This window comes from Colius striatus, chromosome 9 (genome assembly GCF_028858725.1).
Source record: "Colius striatus isolate bColStr4 chromosome 9, bColStr4.1.hap1, whole genome shotgun sequence".
In the NCBI taxonomy this organism is placed as follows: Eukaryota; Metazoa; Chordata; class Aves; order Coliiformes; family Coliidae; genus Colius; species Colius striatus.
The window spans coordinates 34,942,391-34,961,342 of NC_084767.1; the positions used below are offsets into that span (position 1 = coordinate 34,942,391).

The 18,952-nt window shown below is 38.6% G+C and overlaps 1 protein-coding gene across 3 annotated transcripts in view; it reads left to right on the forward strand.

The window, feature by feature from the left end:
* Positions 1 to 18,952, forward strand: part of CARF (calcium responsive transcription factor) — a 35,040-nt gene that overhangs the window by 13,114 nt on the left and 2,974 nt on the right. For 2 of the 3 annotated variants that reach the window (XM_062002410.1, XM_062002411.1), the window contains exons 6-14: positions 3,134 to 3,323; positions 5,739 to 5,859; positions 6,774 to 6,917; positions 7,342 to 7,575; positions 7,960 to 8,122; positions 9,092 to 9,167; positions 11,284 to 11,414; positions 12,394 to 12,760; positions 13,986 to 14,136. In XM_062002410.1, the coding sequence (XP_061858394.1) occupies positions 3,134 to 3,323; positions 5,739 to 5,859; positions 6,774 to 6,917; positions 7,342 to 7,575; positions 7,960 to 8,122; positions 9,092 to 9,167; positions 11,284 to 11,414; positions 12,394 to 12,760; positions 13,986 to 14,131 (1,572 nt within the window). In that variant the 3' untranslated portion in view covers positions 14,132 to 14,136. Of the gene's footprint in view, positions 1 to 3,133; positions 3,324 to 5,738; positions 5,860 to 6,773; positions 6,918 to 7,341; positions 7,576 to 7,959; positions 8,123 to 9,091; positions 9,168 to 11,283; positions 11,415 to 12,393; positions 12,761 to 13,985; positions 14,137 to 16,186; positions 16,372 to 18,952 lie in introns of those variants that run through there. The other variant, XM_062002412.1, reaches the window with a different exon arrangement.

Sequence of the window (18,952 nt, forward strand, 5' to 3'; positions counted from 1 at the left end):
GTTGTTGTTGCCAACATGATTACCTGTGCTTATTTTCTCTTTTTTTAAAAAGTGCTCTGTCTTTATTACCTGTGTTTATTTGCATATCATTAGAAGTCTGCAGAACTGTCCTGATATGTGAGATGCTATCAACAGCGAGAAATGCATCATAAATCTCTTAAAAGGAAGGAAAGTGGGAAGATTCTTGAGAGATCACCTACTCCTTCTTTCTGCTAATGAACATTTATTTCATAGTCTCATAATATTTCTAAAGGAAAACTCACACTGTCTAGCTGGTTCACCTCTTTAGATATCCCTACTATTGGAGGTTTTCCTATTGGCTTGGACACTGACAACTGGAAATTGCAGTTACAGGGACTTGGAAGTTCAGTTTCTTTCTGTATCAACTTAGATACAATTTTTAAATTAACTAAATATATCTATCGGTTCCTCTTCATTGTATGCCTTTTGTTCCATACAAATGGTACTGTCCACTATTATATTAAAATTAATAAAACAAATCCTTCCATGGTGGAGTTAGTGTTTTTACAGAACAAATCACTTAATTCAAATGACTGGTTAGTTGTTAAAGTTCAGTAAGATGTATAACCTCTACTACTGTCTCTTTAGCACTATGTAGCAAGTACTTTTCTGTCTTCACATCAGTGTAGCTTGTCTGAATCATTTATTACTGGTTTAATTTTATAAAAGGGCTTGTATTATGGCCTGCTGCATTTGCCTGAGTCTCTTGCAAGAAATTTTAACTTCTGTGTTTAAAATTCACAGCAGTAGCATTTATAGAAGAGTTCTTGTATTTAAAGAAAATGAAATAAAAATACTGACTGACTGAATGAGCTTTGAAGATACAAACATCTACGTCTGCTGTTCTGCAGAGCTATTACCTGTATGCATGAATCCTCCCTGTTCCTCTAAAAAATATAAAATGGTTACTTTTCTCCTTGCAGAGTCAGCCCATCCAAGGAGGAATAACCCAAATTCTCTTCCTCCTTATGCATTATCAGCAGTGTTGCTGAGCTTGTCAGTTACACAGTGTGAATGCACTGGACACTGCTAGGGTACATACGCCTTTTCATGGGCACAAACTAGAGACAGTGGGATTTTAAGGTGGCAGTTTGTCTTTCAGGTGTGGCTGTCTGGCAAAATGTTTTGTTATTAGTAACAAGATAGAAGGGTCCAACTGGAATCTGGAGATGTAGATCACAGACAAATGTGGTGGCTCACCATTCCACTCTTTCAGCCACTTTCTAGGATAGCAACAAGCTTATACAGCTTTGAGATCTGTGTAAATTTCACAGATGCCAGCAGGTGAAGCCACAGCGTGGTCTCAGTATGTGCTGCTGATTATATGTCCAAGGGAGCTGGCCAGGACTGAGCTACAAAGGGGAATGGTTCCTTTGGCAGTTAGTATTGCAGTCAGATACCGAGCAGTAAAAGCTGCAGCTGTCCAAAATTAGCACTGAGCTCTGTGTTTGGTGTTGATTCCTCAACTGCCTTGGAATACTCAGCTAACACTTGGTGCCTAGACACTGTAACACCTCTGGTATCCCACTGCTGTTCATTCAGTCAAGAAAGACTGTAGTCTTGATGTGTGGGTACTTTACTGTAAGTTTTTATGTACCCTTTCTGAGGTGAGGCCAGGGGGAGAAAAGGAATTGCTCCTCTCTTTTTGGCTGGAAGCTTGGGTGGAGTTAAAAGGTTGGAGAGTATCTGATTACTTCAAGGTAATTATGTTGTTAATAAAGAGTGGATTTAAAAAAAAGAAAAATCTGTAATCTACTCACTTTTCAGAGGACAAATGGACAAATGATACTACTTGGCAAGCTCCTAGAGGGCAGGAATCTTGTGTGCTTTGTGATGTTCTTCTCCTCCTGCCCTATCACTGATTTTGGGAAAATTATTTGTCTTGCACAGAAGCAAAGCCAGAATAGGAGACAGTGCCTTAGCTGTTATTGCTACTCTTCTGGCACACATTTTATCAGTCTTCTTTCATCTCCCTAGCAAAACATTAGTGACCTATTTATAATGAAAGGTAAAAGATATGGTGAGAAAAATGCTCGTCAATGCAGTATTCACTGCGTGAGTGGTACTGTAATCTTATCTTGTGAAAGGTGGCAGATCAAGTTTTACACAGAAATGGTATTTGTAATTTCTGGCTAAACAGTTGCCAGTTTCTCTTCCTCACCACAGCTGTGTGAATGCATCCTGTATAGACTTTTTTACCTGCTGGAGCAGTGTGCTTACAGTGCAGTGAGCTGCTCAAGTGTAAGCAACTGGTATCTCAGAGTGACTCAGGCAGTAATGCATAACCCTCTGCTGTTGGGCTTGCTCTAGCAGCAGTGCCATGCAGGCCCACTTCATTCTGTCCACTCATCCAAGCCACACTGCCTGAGCTTTCTGATGAGAATGTCATGAGAGACTGTGTCAAAAGCCTTGCTGAAGTCAAGGCAGATGATACCCGCTGCTCTCTCCTCATCTAGCCAGCCAGTTATGCCCTCGTAGAAGGCTATTGGGTTGGTCAAGCAGGAGTTCCGCTTGGTGAATCCATGTTCTCTCCCTCTGATAACCATCTTTTCCTTCATATTAATACATTTCTGTGTAATGTTAAGAATCAAGAGTGTCTTGAAGATTGATAGGGATGTTACATGAGGCATTCAAATCAGTTAGTGCCCCAAGTGGATGAGGCAATTCCTGATGGTATAAGCAGATGTTTTCTGCTGCAGTGCAGCATGTATGTGTGTGTGGGAGTAGAGGCATAGACAATTTCTAGCACTTCAGAGATTGTCTGAGGGAGTCAAGTGAAAACATTCACCTAAGATGAATTTGTGTAGGAGATGACTGCAACTGAAGTGTGTTTTGGAGGAAACAACAGGAGTGAAGTTGTCCTATGGAAATCAGCGTTGGCAGTAATTGCAATGTTTTCAGGGCTTCTTGCTGTAATTAGGGTCTTGGAGCACTGATCTCAGCAGGGACTGCTCTGGTGTTAGATCCTATGGTTTATTGATTCACAAGGATGAATAAAAATCTGGGCTTGTGTCCTCACCTGCTAGAGTCCCTGACTGCTTTTGTTTTCCTGTGTGATGTTCAGCAGTTAGCTAGGTGAATAATGCTATTATTTCACCTCCTTTCCATGCAGAAAATTGGGGACTCGTACCGTGGCTATTGTGTGAGCGAGACAGAATTAGAGAGCATTCTAACGCTACACAAGCAGCAAACACAAAGTGTGTGGGGGACACGCCAGTCTCCAAGCCCAGCCAAACCTGCCACACGGTTGATGTGGAAATCTCAGTATGTCCCATATGATGGGATCCCCTTTGTCAATGCAGGTAACTAACTTTTATTTTAATAACTGCTTTCAAAATTTCAACATCAGTTGACAACTGGCCATAGAGAAGGATCTTTATGGTGTTCCTTAGTGTTGATAAAGTCAAGGCACAAACATAAAAAAAGAGCAGCTTGGGCACCTCCATGACACAGTCTGAAGGAGCTTTTTTCCCTGAAACCATGGTCTTATGTTTTGGTGTGACTATTTCCTTTAGTTCTTTAGAAGGAAATTAGTGAAGTACCGTTTGCTGGGGATTCTCATGATGAGGTCTTTAGGTGGAGGTCCCATCTGCTCTATCAGCACATGAAATTTCTCATGAGGTTAAATGCTTGTTTGAGTATTCTTGCCTAACTTGGAGATCTTTTGAAAAATGTGTTCCATGGGAGCCAATAAACTATTTAAATGACACCTCTTTAAGAAATGGAATACTTTTTAAATTCAAAATAAACATCAACTCACCTCAGCAGACAAATTTTTGCTTTTTAAAATTAATGTGCAGACTTCCCAGGTTGATAATCACATATTTAGTACTTACAACACGTCTGAAACTACCGAGAGTTCATTTGGATATGAAATTAACAGGTTTTAGGTGTTACATTGACATAATGAATAATGAATTTAGGTTATGTGCTTGGGGTTTTTTTTCCTGATTTTTTTTTTCCTGAAAGTAACTGAACAAGTGAAACGTTAGCACCTGTTTTTAAGCTTCATCCATAAACTTTGAGGTATAAGAAAGCTGAGAACAAAGTTAAAACAACACTTGTTTTTTTACCCCAAATGAATCATAGAATGATAGGGATTGGAAGGGACCTTCAGAAATCATCTAGTCCAAAAATGAGTAGGAGAAATCTTTACTTTCCTGTAATATCTGCCTGATAAATAAGTTGCCCCACAGTAACATATTTGTAGCAAAACCACTTTTTTTTTTTAAGGTGTTGTAGACTAATAGACTCATGTTGTAGACTAATAGACTCATAGACTAATAGATTATTAAATTGTAATATTTTTTTGCTTTGCTCAGATTCCTGAACAGATAATATGTGTATTTCAAATGTGTTGTTTAGTTTCTAACTCCTCTCTGAAGAGCATTGATTAAAATCCTTTGCATCCTATAGAGCAGAGGCTGTAAATATAATTTACTGAACTGCAGTTTAAATCCCAGATAACTAAGTTCTAAACTGTGCAGGCCACAAGTGTTGTTGTCAAGGAATGTATCCCTTCTACATAAGTGGAACCAATCTGTACTACTTTCCCTGTCATGCTTCAGCTGTGGGGAAGTACAGAGAAGCTGGATAGCTCCCTGTGGTGTAAAACATACTCTATCAAAATATTGATTGTTATTTTTAGTAAGAATTTTGGATAGTTGATGCTTCTGTTAAACAATGCCCCTGTCAAATTGCTTTTGAGATTCATATCAGCAAGGACTAGTTTAAAGCTGTTGATGTCTTTTCAGTCCTAAAACTTTGATTTTTAGGTTTGTTCGCTTTAAAAAAAAAAGAAATGGGATATCTATTTGTTTTACATAATTCTCTTTTAAATGTCCTATGCCTTTATTTGCACTGTTTATTAATTTATTTATATTTTTTAATGTCACTCTAAGGCAATGAATCATTTGATGTCATATAGAAACACATAATACTGTTGTGATGAGTATATTTTCTTTTTGCTACATCACTTGTGGTATAGGCAGCTCCTTGCTTGCATACTGGAATATATGGATTATAAATAAAAGATAACTAAACATAGTGTGGAAGAACTTTGGAAGAAGTTCCTTTCTTCAGCACTTTGCTATGCCTGTTACATCTTTTGTTAGAGGTCTGACTGGAAGAAGTCGCTTCAAGTTCAGAGCAAAGCAGTATTTGTTTAAAGCTGCCTGGTGTTGAGTGGCTATGCCACACTGAAACAGTGTTACTTAGCAGATAAGTCAGACACGCAAGTAAGAATGTATGGGACAGCATGGTCTGAAGTATTGCTTTAAGACAGAAGGCTGAAGTAGCTACTGGCCTTAGATTTTAGCTGTGGGTTTACTTGGTTATTTGGGGGATTTTGCTTCTCTTATGTTTATTATCAGCATTGTGTTCCTTCGGTAATTTGCAAGGCTACTCATCTTGTAAAGTATTGGTGTCCACTAGAGCAGAATCCACTATTTTGCCTTCATATGTGTTGCAGGAGTGTTGTGAAGCCTAGTAAGTTTGGGAAATGCTTTGAAAATGCTCCATGTTCCTTACATGCTGCAAGAGAAGTGTTTGCGTTGTACTTCAATGCCTGCTACCCTGAAGTGTTCTGCCTTCTGAGGAGTCTGACAAGAGACAGAAATAACTGTTTTGGAGCTTTCATCTTTTCTGTAGTTACTGTTCTACTGTAATACCTTCAGTGTTGGCTTGAATAAATAGAGGGCATTACTCTCTGTTCCTAGGAAGCAGAGCCATTGTAATGGAATGCCAATATGGGCCAAGGAGGAAAGGGTTCCAGCCCAAAAAAGTTGGTGAGCAGGAAAGCACCTTAGGCCATCTGTACAAAGCTACTTGTCCAGCAAGGTAAGAACTGTCTATAAAGCTGGAAGAGCTATGCGGCATCCTAAGGTAAGTGTTCTGGCTGTGAGCCTTCACAGAGCAGTTTGGGGATGGTAGCTGATGTGCACTGCAGCTCTTATCTTCATCTCCTTGATAACTTGAGGCTGATACTAATTTAAAGGGAAGGGTGAAATGCTGTCCTGTCAAACTGAATAAGGCTGAAATTTGTTAGGTTGCCTTCATGCAAAGCAACAGTACATCAGAATGTGAAATATGGGTCGGAATCATTCTCTACCTGAGCATTAGTTATTATGATGTCCTTTAGTGACTATTTTTGGTCATAAAACTTTGCTGTTTATTTGTTGTTTTTCCCTAAGGATTTTAATGGTACTCATATCAGTCAGTCATCCCTAATGTCTTATTTGCTGAAGCAGTTACAGTTCTTCCTATTCACTGGAGACATTCTCCTCCAACACTACTGTTTCGGGTTTTTTTCCTTGTCCTTAAGTGTCCCCATGGGTACTTGTTCGGTTTTACTGAGCTAAGAATGTGTTTACCTAGACAGTTACAACTATGTGTTCAATTCTGGCTTCAAGCTTGAGTGATCAAAAACCTGTTCAGAAGGACTGTTGTGCTTTTGTTATACTGAGGGACAGAGGGGTTTTGCTGAGGTGCAAAATCACTCCGGCTACATGGTTTCCAGAGCAGAAGAGAAGTGTATCTGTCTGCACTCATCTGCATCTGCCTCTGTTGACATGTCCTTAACAATTCTACAGTTCTCTAAGAGGTTCTGCCCGCCCCCCCCCCGCAACACTCTACTTGAGCTTTTTCTACACTAATATCTGATAGGAGGTAGGTGGGGGTTTTGCCTTCCCCCCCATAAGGGCAAAAAGTTTATTGAAGAAGACACTTTTTTCTATTCCCTGTTCCCTTGGAAGGATTTATATAAAAAAGGTTCAAAAGTTTCCGGAATATAGGGTTCCTACTGACCCTAAAATTGACAAGAAAATCATAAGACTGGAACAGGAGAAAGCATTCAACATGCTGAAGAAGAACTTGATAAATGCTGGTGGTGTTCTCAGGTAAAACTTTCACTTTTTCTTTTATCTTGACAAATGAAACAAAAAAGAGAAATCATTTGCTTGGATTGCTTTATTTTTTACCTAGTCATTTTATTAGGGCATTTGCTTAATATCGATAGTAAAAAAATCCCATGATGGCAGTGAGACTTCTGTGACTCTGGAGTATTAAATTAGTAAATGGTTTAAGCACTAAGCTGTGGAACTTCAGCAGATGTTTTCCTGCAGGGAATAGATAGAAATAGTTGTATTATTTGGGGGTTTCATGTGGTTTATGTTGCACTGAAAGGTGTGAGAGGGCCCTGAACTCTGAAAGGCAGTATCTTCCAGCTCAGAGACAGTAAAAACTTAAGTCACTCTATCTAGGTTGTTTGTGGTTGTCAGACTGTTCCCCCGAGAGACCTGGTTTTTTGCTTTTACTTGCCAGGTGGTATGTACAGTTACCCACTCCGCAAGCCCACCAATATCATGAAATGGAAACTGCCTGCCTCCCTTCTTCACCCTCCCATTTTTCTATGTCTTCTCCTGAGGAGGAGGAGGAGGTTGCTAGAGATGAAAACTGTACTCTGCCTTCCCGACTTCATCCTCAGGTGGCGGACAAGATCCGAGAACTGGTGTCTCAGGGCGTAGAGCAGGTCTATGCAGTGAGGAAGCAACTAAGGTACAGAACTGTCTGGCATGCTCTCGGTCTGTAGTGCTATGTCTACTTTTGCATTTGATTAACCTATCTTGGAACTAACTGGCAGTGCTGATGCATTACTTGAATATATTCTTTTGGTTTTCCCAGCTTTTCTCTTATCTTTCCATTTTGTTGTAGGTAGCCACTAAGAGCTGCTGTTCTTTTTAAAGTTAATTGAATAAATGAGGATTTTTCATTCCAAACTCTGTAGCAGATACAGAGAGAACTGGGGCAGAAGACTATCTAGCTTGTTCTTGTCTTGACATTGCAATGGGGGGAGGGAGAAGGTAACAATGTCTGTAACAAAGGGAAATAGTACAATATATTTAACATATGTATGTTTTAATGTCCTTTAACATGTGACAGAAAGTATGTGGAAAGAGAATTATTCAAGCCTGATGAAGTGCCAGAAAGACATAACCTGTCCTTCTTCCCCACTGTGAATGACATCAAGAACCACATTCATGAGGTGCAGAAGTCTCTGAGGAATGGCGAGATGGTGTATAATTCAGAAAGTATCCCAGCAACAGTACGTTGGCCATTATGTTTGGTTTTGATTTTTGGAGTTAAATGCTGGAAATCTTATTTTAAATTTTTACCACTTAGCTGTATTTCATCCAAAATTCTTTATGACTTTATGTTTCCAGCAGCAAGATTTTCAGTGGAACCTCTGGCTGAACAAGATTGGATTAAATGTGAATAAAACCTTCAGACTTTATTCAGTATTTATCTCATCAGCATTAGATGCTATTACTTGATTGAAAAATTATACAATAATACCACTTCATGTTGACTACATGAACTAGAAGCCATTTGGTGTAGGAAAACTGGCACACATCAGAAAATTTTATTCATGGCTTTGTCATTGTCTGTCTTGGAGAAATTACTACCAGTTTTCCGAATCTCAAAAGTGGAGATGAAGTATGTTTTGGATGCAGTCTGAATTAGGACTTGCAAAACATTTTGAATATGTAAATGTTAATGAATGCACTTGATAGCAAGTTAAGTAAGCATAAAGTAGATACCTCAGAATGCTCTGTGACTTATGTGTCGTTCCTTAATTTTCTTCCACCGATTGAGTAATAAAGAATTCACAGAGATCCTAGTTTTCCCAGTTATGAGACTGACTGCTAAGGAGTTGTTGATTTGAAATCAGCTTTGACAAAGTGTGCTGTTAAATAATGCTGTGTCATCAGTGTTTTCCCTCTCCCTACATTGATCAGATGAGTGAGTGATACTTGTTAGTCAAATGGTTTGGCTGTTTTCTATTTCAGCTATCATGAGCAGCCTTCCTGGTAATGGTGCATGTTAAAAAATCTTTTACAATATTTTCTTCTTTCTTTTTTTTTTTAATGATAATCTAAGAGCTCCCAAAATGCAGCTAGAAGAAAGTAAGAAAGTGTAGATGCTGTTTTCCTACAGGTGTTAGACTGACCTTACATTCCTCTAGTAGACAAACTTACACCCTTTCTGAGAACTGAGATCTTTTTCCTTTCAGCTGCAGTGGACCACAGACAGTGGGAATGTTCTCACAGAAACAGTGACTGTTACGTTTGCCTCACCACCTTCAGATGGTAGGACTGCATTAATAATTTAGCTGTCTCCAAATGCAATTTGTTTTGTTAGCTATGTCACAGAAGTTCACTTTCCTTCCAGGGAGGTTGCTGTCATGTTCTGACACTCAGTTACAATTAAGAAACAGCGTTTTGGTTGTCTGTTTTGACATCCTATTTTTTAACTATTTGACTACATGCATGGAAAAGTTTGCATAGTCATGATGGGTGTGGCAGAAATCTGAAATTTATATATTTTACTTTTATTTGTCATCCTCAAGCAACTGAAGATTTTAACAGGATAGTTACGTGGAAAGAACATTTTACCTTGGATGAAGATAGCAGCTAATAGCACTTAAGCTGATAGAATTAAATTCCTACTGAACAGGGCACAGAGTACACAGGAGCCAGCTGAGTACTTCAGTTCCATGATGATTTATGCTTCACACATGCTTAAAAATCTTGCTACAAAGGACTTGAATGCATATTGGGATTACTGCTTTTCCCATAGTCTCTAGTGTGATGAGTTCCACTGCTAGGATCAGACCCTGAACAACAAAACACTGTGTTTCTGTTACCAGAATTCAGAGCACTCTTCCATTTTTAGTTAATGCTTCAAATAGATATAGAAACACGGGTGTTTTGTGGCAGCAGAGCTGTGAGACATGTTTTCTTCAGGTGTTTATGTGGTGTGGCTTCTTTATTAATGTGTGAAACTAAAGCAGCATCTCTTTACAGCAATTGTTGAGCCACCTAACAAAGTGTTCCTCCCACTCTTCTGCAAAACTAGTGTAGATAGTGTGGATTTCTGTAGAAACTTGGATTTATGCATCCATGGGAGAAGGTCTGTTTTTTTGAAGATACCAGTTCTGCTATTTTTCCTTTGTGGAAAGCTGATTCCTAACTTTGACTTCAAAATATGTACTATAACAAAATACAAGTGTTTGTTACTAGACCTACTTGCTACCCATATAGTTAGGATTGTTAGTAGGCTAAGATGCTTTTCTGGATTGTGATGGCTGATAATAAATTTAAAGTGAGATTATTTTGCCCATTTCCCTGGATTTTGACCATATTTTGTCTAGTATGACACCAAAAGTATTTTGCTGATTGTTTGTGGATGTTTCCTCATACCTTGTTTAATAGATTTGGTATGAAACTCATCAGAAAAGTTGTTGGCTTTTAGCAAGGATATGATTGCAACAAGGTAGAAGAGCCTAATTGTGATAGTGCTGCAGACTTCCTAAATATTTTTAATCTCACTGCCAGCTTGTTTCCACATTTAACTGGAACATGGTGTTGGGTACTTTTTGTTCGAGACAGCAGATAGAAAACGCTACAGAGACCAAAAGGCCACAGCCACAGACATCATGTTTAAAGATTTACTCATGATGACAGTTATCCTCCACTACAGTTCTTGTCTGAAGAAGTCCTGATATGTTTGGGTTTCTTTCCTCTTTGGCTCCTGTCACTCCCCAATCTATTTCTTAACTTAGTTGTAGCAGGAAATATAAAACCCAAGTTGCTGCAAATGAGTCTTAATTTTTACAAGTCTTCAGAAAATGAAGTCCATCATTCTTGCATTAAATAAGAATTTTGAGGATATTACATAATGTGTAGGCTTTTCAGCCTACAGATAAATGGACTTTTGGTGTGCTGTTGCATAAAAGTTATCCTAATTCCACAAAGATGTTCAGAGGAGAGTGGTGAGACAGAGGATTTTTGTGTATATTTTTCTTTTAGAAGACAACCCTTTCTTTTTATGTCTGTTTTTGAGCCCTTATTGAGGTGTATGTATTGTCAAATCATTTGTTTACTGCTTTGATAGAAATGTTTCAGCTTTTTGTGTTATAGCTAGAAATTCCAAGCATGGTATAGAGTGCAATTAATTCACACTCCAAAATGAATTTACTGTTGCTGCTTTTTTTACTCTGACCAGGCAGATATAATCTTCCTACATTATGCCCAGCCTTTTTTCTTTAGCATTCAAGTTCTTCTGCAAACAGGACATCATGTATGTATATACATATCTTTTATATATCTATATTGAGATTGAAGGGATTTGTTTAGTTCACACAGGAGTCTGTGAACAGGAAGAAGAAATTTGTTGTAACTGTGCTTCTCTCTGATGTCATAGGGAGCTCAGCAGGGGAGTCAGTCATCCCCAAAACAGAATCCAACCAGAGTGGGGAGTCCTTGCTACCAGAAACAGCTCAGCTATTGTCTTCACTCTCTTCACTTCAGCCCAAGATATTTGCACAAATTCAGGTGTGGTCAAGTTGTTTACAGAATGGCAGATGTTTGATGCTGGGAATGCTAAAGTGAGCTGAGACCAGCAGATTCCCTTTCAGCTAATGATCCCAAACACTGGCTAGGTAACACAGCCAAAGTCAACTCTTACTTTGGCCTCTCTTGGATGTCACATTTAGCATATAGCTGTCATACAGGGGATCCCACTACCATCTTTTGACACTTCAAAGTTAAGGTCCCTTGTGAACACAAACCCAAGAAGATGAAAGTATTGAGCTTCTGCCCCAAACGAATGCCTGTTCTTTTTCCATGTGTTCCAGTCATTTCATAAGGAAAAATACTGCAAAACTGAGGAAAGAGAAGTCAGTCTTGCTCCTTTTGAATCCTCTTTAGCCTCTTAAGACAGTATGCTAAAAGCCTAAGACAGCTTCTAGCCCATATCTGTAAACTTCTAGTTTGAAAGGCTGAAGAGTGGGGATAAGAATGTCAAGCTAAAAGAGTTTCTTCAGAAGCTCATCTCCCTTTGAGGCTTGGCTCTCTTAGCCTTCTTCCCTAACTACTTTGAAAAGCAACCTTCATACTTCCTAAACCTCAGTGAAAGGCATGATGCCTTCCCTAGAAATACAGTCTGCAGTAAAATGCTATTCTAATTACTCTTTTCCTCTCTTTCTGGCTTCATTTACCCCCCTTTTTTTTTAAGCAGTATGCTTAGCTTTTAGAGCCCACCTCTTGTGCAAACAGCAGTATTGGGGAATTATTTGAAATCATATAAATGCAAAATTAGATCTTTATGGTCATAAGTAGTCTTCTAGATACTGTTGGAGTTTGTTGTCCTAATTGTTGTCTAATACAACTTTAGCCTACCATCTCTGGGATTGGCTGTTCCAAAGAGATGATATTAGAAGCAGTTCCATCATTGCAAAATATGTGCCATTAAATGCAGTTTCCTCCTGCTGTAAATACTCTTATGTTAATTAGTCTGCCTTCTTTTTCACAGGGATTACAGCTGCAGTCAACTTTTACCTCCACTAATGGATCAACAGCCCTAATAGCTGTAAATAACCATTCCCCTCCCAGCCCTGCAGGTCTCCTGGATTCCATAGGTAGTTCGATAACAAACCATTCTCTAGTTCTTAGTCACGGACACAGTTTGCAAGCAGGTGCTGGCCTAACACACCATAGTGCTGCTGCTTCTGCTTTTGGGACTCCACCTGGCTCTGAGCAGAGTGTGGTCACCATGGGTCAGTTGGTAGCTGTTGGAGCAGTAGATGACTTGAGAAGCCTAGAAGGAGGAGTCCATCAGATTCTCTTGGGAGATGTACAGACTATTCCAGTGCACGTTATGGACAGTCATCCAGCATTTAGTAAGTTGCAGTCTTCCCAATAATATAAAAATACAGAAAGTATGATGGATTTTGTTCTGTCTGCGTAAACAAAGGAAAGAAATGTGTTGATAACAGGGAAATCCAGCATAGACTTCTTTCAGCTGATTCTAATTAGTTTTTACTATTCAAACATGATGACTGTTAAAAAACACAAAACCAACCAACCCAAAACTTAGATTTTTTTTTTTTTTTTCCTGAAGAGAGAACTTCTTAGTTAAACTGCTTATTATTTTCTTTGGCCAAATATGAACTTATTTGATGAACACAATTTTTTTCCCCAAAATCCTAATGTTCAGCTAAATTTATGATCTCCAAAATAACTTTTAGAAGGAAAAATAAGAACAGGAAATAACCAGTATTAAATTTAGTTAGAACTCTTTGGAAACAAACATGGGGGTTTTGACAACTTCTTTCTTTTCACCATCCCAGCAGATTTCTGAGTTTTTTAAATAAACTTTTTCTAGGATTCTGTAGTCATCCATATGCTTTAGTTAGAGTTGTATGTAATTGCTTGGAATTTCAAACTTCTATTTGAAAATACTTTATAAAAATATACAATAAATAACACATAAATACACATAAATACACATAAATAATGTTCTCTCAAAATAGAAGGCTCATTAAGGCCGTTGTTGTTGAATATAGATACAGTCTTTGAAGTCTCAGCCATGAAACCCGATTGAGAATGAAATCTTGCATTCTCAAAGAACAATTTCTGATTCTTGGTGAATAAAACCTCTTAAGATATGGAGCATACATATCCTTTTGACTAACCACAGAATTTGAAATCTTGTCTGTGCAATGCTTTATTATTTCTGTATTTTCTTGTTCTCTGTGACTTCTAAAAAGATGTCTCAAGTAGTTTTGCAAGAATATCTCCACATGTCCTGATGATTTCTGGTTGGACTTGATGATCTTAAAGATCTTTCCTAACCATAATGATTCTATGATTCTATGACTTTTGCAAGTCAGCAAAACTTAATTTGTACTAAATTCTGTAATATTCTGAAAATACAAATATAAGACTACGTGAAGAAATAAAAAGAAAGTAAAGATAAACATGAGCAAGTACACAGAATTCATATATATGTTAGAATAATATTGGGATTTGACAATACTGTGACAGTATTGTCAAAGTTAAATTTAGGGGATTCTCTACCTGCTGTACTCAAATGTTTGTGTAACTCGTTGTTTTCCCTTTTAGAATTGAATTTGACTACTCTCCTTCAGGGTAAAAGAATTCCAGAGAGGTTATCAAATGCACAGAATGTCAGAATCTTAAGTGTTGGAAGGGACCTCGAAAGATCATCTAGTCTGACACCTCTGCCAGAGCAGGACCTCCTTGAGTAGGAGATCACACAGGAACTCATCCCGGTGGGTTTTGAATGACCCCAGTGAAGGAGACTCAGCAACCCACCTGGGCAGCCTGTTCCAGTGCTCCATCACCCTCACAGTGAAGAAATTCTTCCAAATATTTCTTTGGAACCTTTTGTGTTCCAGTTTGTGTTCCAGACCCATTGTCCTTTGTCTTATTGTTGGACATCATTGAGAAGAGCCTGGCTTCATCCTCCTGACACTCACCCTTTACATGTTTGTAAACATTAATAAGGTCAACCCTCAATCTTCTCCAAGCAGAAGAGCCCCAGCTCCCTCAGCCTTTCATCATAAGGGAGATGCTCCGCTGCCTTCATCGTCTTGGTGGCCCTGTGCTGAACTCTCTCCAGCAGCTCTCTGTCCTTCTTGAACTGGGGGGCCCAAAACTGGACACAATATTCCAGATGTGGTCTCACAAGGGCAGAGTAGAGGGGCCGGAGAACCTCTCTCGACCCACTAAGCACAGCCCTTCTAATACACCCCAGGGTGCTATTGGCCTTCTTGGCCATGAGGGCACATTGCCGACTCATGCTCATCCTGCCGTCCACCAGGACCCCCAGGACCCTTTCCCCTACACTACTCTCTAAGAGTTCATTCCCCAACCTGTACTGGTACATGGAGTTATTGTTTCCCAGGTACAAGACTCTACACTTGACCTTGTTGAATTTCACTAGATTTTTCCCTGCCCAACTCTCCAGCCTGTCCAGGTCTCGTTGAATGGCAGCACAGCCTTCTGGTGTGTCAGCCACTCCCCCCAGTTTAGTATCATCAGAAAACTTCCTGACAGTGCCCTTTTTTCCCTCATCAAGGTCATTAATGAATATATTGAACAGTACCAGTCCCAGCACTGACCCCTGAGGGACTCCACTAGATATAGACCACCAACCAGACCCTGCTCCATTGATCACAACTCTCTGCCTTCTTCCCTCCAACCAGTTAACAATCCACCTCACTACCTGATCATCCAGCCCACAGTTCTTCTGTTTTGCTGTGAGGATGCTGTGGGAGATGGTGTCAAATGCTTAAATGCACCTCCTCCATTCATTTGTTTAACTCACTTGTTCAATCTAGTGGTTAATGCCTTTCAAATGTTTTTGTGAGTGATGAGTGTTGCAAGTGAATTTTTAAAGAAAAACTGTGTTACACAAAAAGAAATGTAGTCAAATATAAATTTATGTCACTGCAGAGACTAAAGTTGCTGTACCTTTGGGATTTCCTTAGTTTTTTTTCTGCTCAAGATCTCAGACTGTCATCACCAGCCTCAATTTAGACATTGGCAGAATATTAGTGCCATTGCTAAGTTATATGGAAGTGTTGCCTATAAAATGAACAGCTACTTTTTTTTTTTTTTTTCAGAGACAAGTTCTTTGACTGGAGAGCAGGAGGACAAAAGTCAGTGTAGGCTGAAGAGGGAATAGAGCTCATTTGGGGGAAACATTTAGCAGTTCAGTTAGTGTATATTTCAAAATACTTTTTTCCTCTGTGTGTGCATAGAGTTAAACACGTGCACTTGGTTAAAATTATATGGTATGTTCTACATTTTCTCTTGTCCAAGTGCTAACTTAAGCTATTTCCAGCTAAAAATGCGTGTACTGTCATTAAGCGATGGCCAGCCATGCCCCAAGTGTAAGTCATTCTCTAAATCAATGTGCTTTAGAGTTATTTTTTTTCAGCAATAGCACCTCATCCCTCCGTTTCCCTGGGAAAAAAAAATAGCAGCTTTATATATCCATGGAAAGAGGAAAGACATTTTGTGAGAGTACTTTTATATCTCCAGACACACTGGGGTTTTTTTATATAAAACATTTTAAATATTCTTGCTCAAGGGGGTCCTTACTGAAGTAAATTCATGTCAACTTGCCATGTTTTATATCACAACAGATCACATAACTGGCTGTTAAACAAGACAGCAATTAACTTCACAAATCTTTTATTTATTAGCTTGAGTTTCTGAGATATGCCTACAGTTATTGGTGCTGAAACGTCAGCAGAGTTTGAACTTCAGTGTTTTCTTTTTGTTTTGTTTTTAAGCTGAAGAAAATACAGAGGGTGTTATCTGTGTGAGCGGAATTAAACAAGAGTCAAGAGAAAAAGCATTGTCTGTGGAGCCAGATAAAGTCAGAGACTGCCATAGCTCCTCACCTGTTTAAATCTGTGAAGCCTGAAAGGATGTTTTCAAATCGGAGAACTCTTAAGTGTCTTGGAAAGAAAGGCAGGTACTGCCATTGTGCCATTCTTTTTAAGTCTTATTTGACACTAGTTCCAACAGACAGCTGTTTTGATTTAGCTCACTGGCAATTCCAGGTCATTTAGTTGCCCCGTGGAACACTTATTTCTTCTATTTCAAGTTTTGAGTAATTTGGATGCTATCCACACAACCAATTTTGGTTAACTTTTCTGAAGGTCTACCACAATTCCTTAGCTTTAGAACATGAATCACAATGCTGGGTTTGCTTTTTCTCCTTGAGAGCGTCGACTGTTAGAGCACTACAGAGACCACGGGGTCTGCCACCTCCAAGACTGTAGAATCCAACAGCCAAGTGTATCGTTTCATCAATGGTTTTGTGACAAAATGAAGGTTCAAGATGCTAAATTTCAAAGTGACAGAGGACATGGATGCTTAAGAAAATGCAACTTTGGCCTGACCATAATGTTAATGGTGTGAAGGTCAAGGACAGGAGAAAGGTGAGGTTGCCAGGTGAACGTGAGGTTATATGATGAAGAAAAGTGTGTGAATTGTACTGGTCAGTGTTTTCAACTTTGACATATTCGGACTTATGTTTTGGCTTTATAATGAGGTTCATTGCTGCACGCAGCCTTTGCAGTGGTACAGTGCTTGGTCGTAACAACTAAAGAGGAGTCTTGTCTCATGGAAAATTATTCATGCTGCCCTTTCAGCTTATCTACCTTTTGCTTTAAGTCAGTATGCTGTCAGCTCAGATAAATATGATTTAACCTGCTGCTGTTCATGGTGTAGGGCTTATGGGTACATTATTAACAAAGAAAGGCCCAAGAAAACAAAGCCAGCAGTAAATCCAAGCAATATGTGCAAGTGTGCTGTCATTATAAGATTCAGAATACAAACATCTTTGTCAATGATGGCAGCTTTTAGGACTTTTAGTCCATGTTACTTAAAATAATTTCCAGGAATCTTTAAAAATATGAATATGATAAAATAATATAGCAATGTTTAAGCCAAAGCCATAAGTGACAAGCACTGAGTTGTATAATCTGACAGACATGTTTTACTAAGAAAAAACTACAAGTAACTTTGACTCATTTAAAGCAATAAATGAAACAAAACTGATGCCAACATAGACACCAGGTTAAACAATAACAAAGTTTGCTTCAGATGTTGAATTCTTAAAGCAATAGTCAGTATTTTGTATAAAGCTAAATCAGCAGTTCGTTATTAGTTCCTATGATATGAAGTGGTTGAGATCTTGATCATAAAAGTAGGTATTTTTTTCTGTATGCTGGACAAGAATACAATCTGTGGATTTTCTGTTTTTCAGACTTAAAAAAAAGCTCCCTCCCCCAAAAAAAAACAAGGAGGAAAAAGATAGGCTCATTTATGTAGGGGAGAAAATGTTAGGAATATTATATGAACATAAAGATTAACATTTTAAGATTGTTAAATTTGTTAGCATACATTTAAGGCATTCACACATATCATCTAAATAGTGGCCACTTTAATTTTGTATTTTCTTTTGAAAGTTTTATAGCTTTAAATACTCAAAAGTCTGACACTGAACTTGGATTCCTAGTGCCTTTATATGGAGCATCTGTTATATATCTTAGTCTGACCTTTATACATATTAACTTTCATGGAGTTAACTAACATTCTTAATGCTGTTCATTTAAAGCTAATGTTTATGGGTTAGTTTAAATTAGAATTCTGCAACAGGATCACAATCTTACTTAATAAGGATCAGTTTTTTATTATGCAAGTGTATAGAGACTCTCCAGTTGTTTGGCGTCTCTCATATTTAATTTCCACACTGGCTTGTGGTGTGCCTTACTGTCATGGCTTAACCTGGCAGGCAGCTAAACACCACACAGATGCTGACTCACCTCCTCCCCACCCCCAGTGGGATGAGGAAGAGAGTTGGGGAAAAAAAAGTAAAAACTGTGGATTGAGATAAAGACAGCTTAATAGGAATAATAATTATTACTGTAATGGCTCCTGACCAGCTTTCCCCCTAGTTTATATGCTGGACATGATGTCATATGTTATGGCATACCTCTTTGGCTAGTTGGAGTCAGCTGTCTCAGCTGTGTCCCCTCCCAACTTTTTGTACACCCTCAAGAGGTGGAAAAGGCTTTGACTTTTACTTTAAACACTGCTCAGCCACAACTAAAACACCAATGTGTTATCAACATTATTCTCACTCTAAATCCAAAACACAGCACCGTAACAGCTACTAGGAAGAAAATTAACTCTGCTCCTGCTGAAACCAGAACACTTACTCATTTCTGGGAAGGTAGAATTCCACAAGGTGTTCACTCTTCAGAGGTTTTTTGTTGGTTAAATATATCCAGAATGGATTTTATTGCTGTAGTCATGGTTGTGAAGCACACAGGTAGCAGTCACCTTTTCTTTTCCAACTTTATATAGCAGAATGAGTACCTTCTTCCACACTGCTGTATTCAGTGATTCCATCACCTTTGGTTTTCCTTTGTTTAAACTTATGCATTCCAAATTATACTGTCTTTCTCCATATTACTTATTTTTGAGAATTATTCCTATTTTTTGAGAATGCTTAGTCTCAAAAAAAAGAAAAAAATTACAACTCA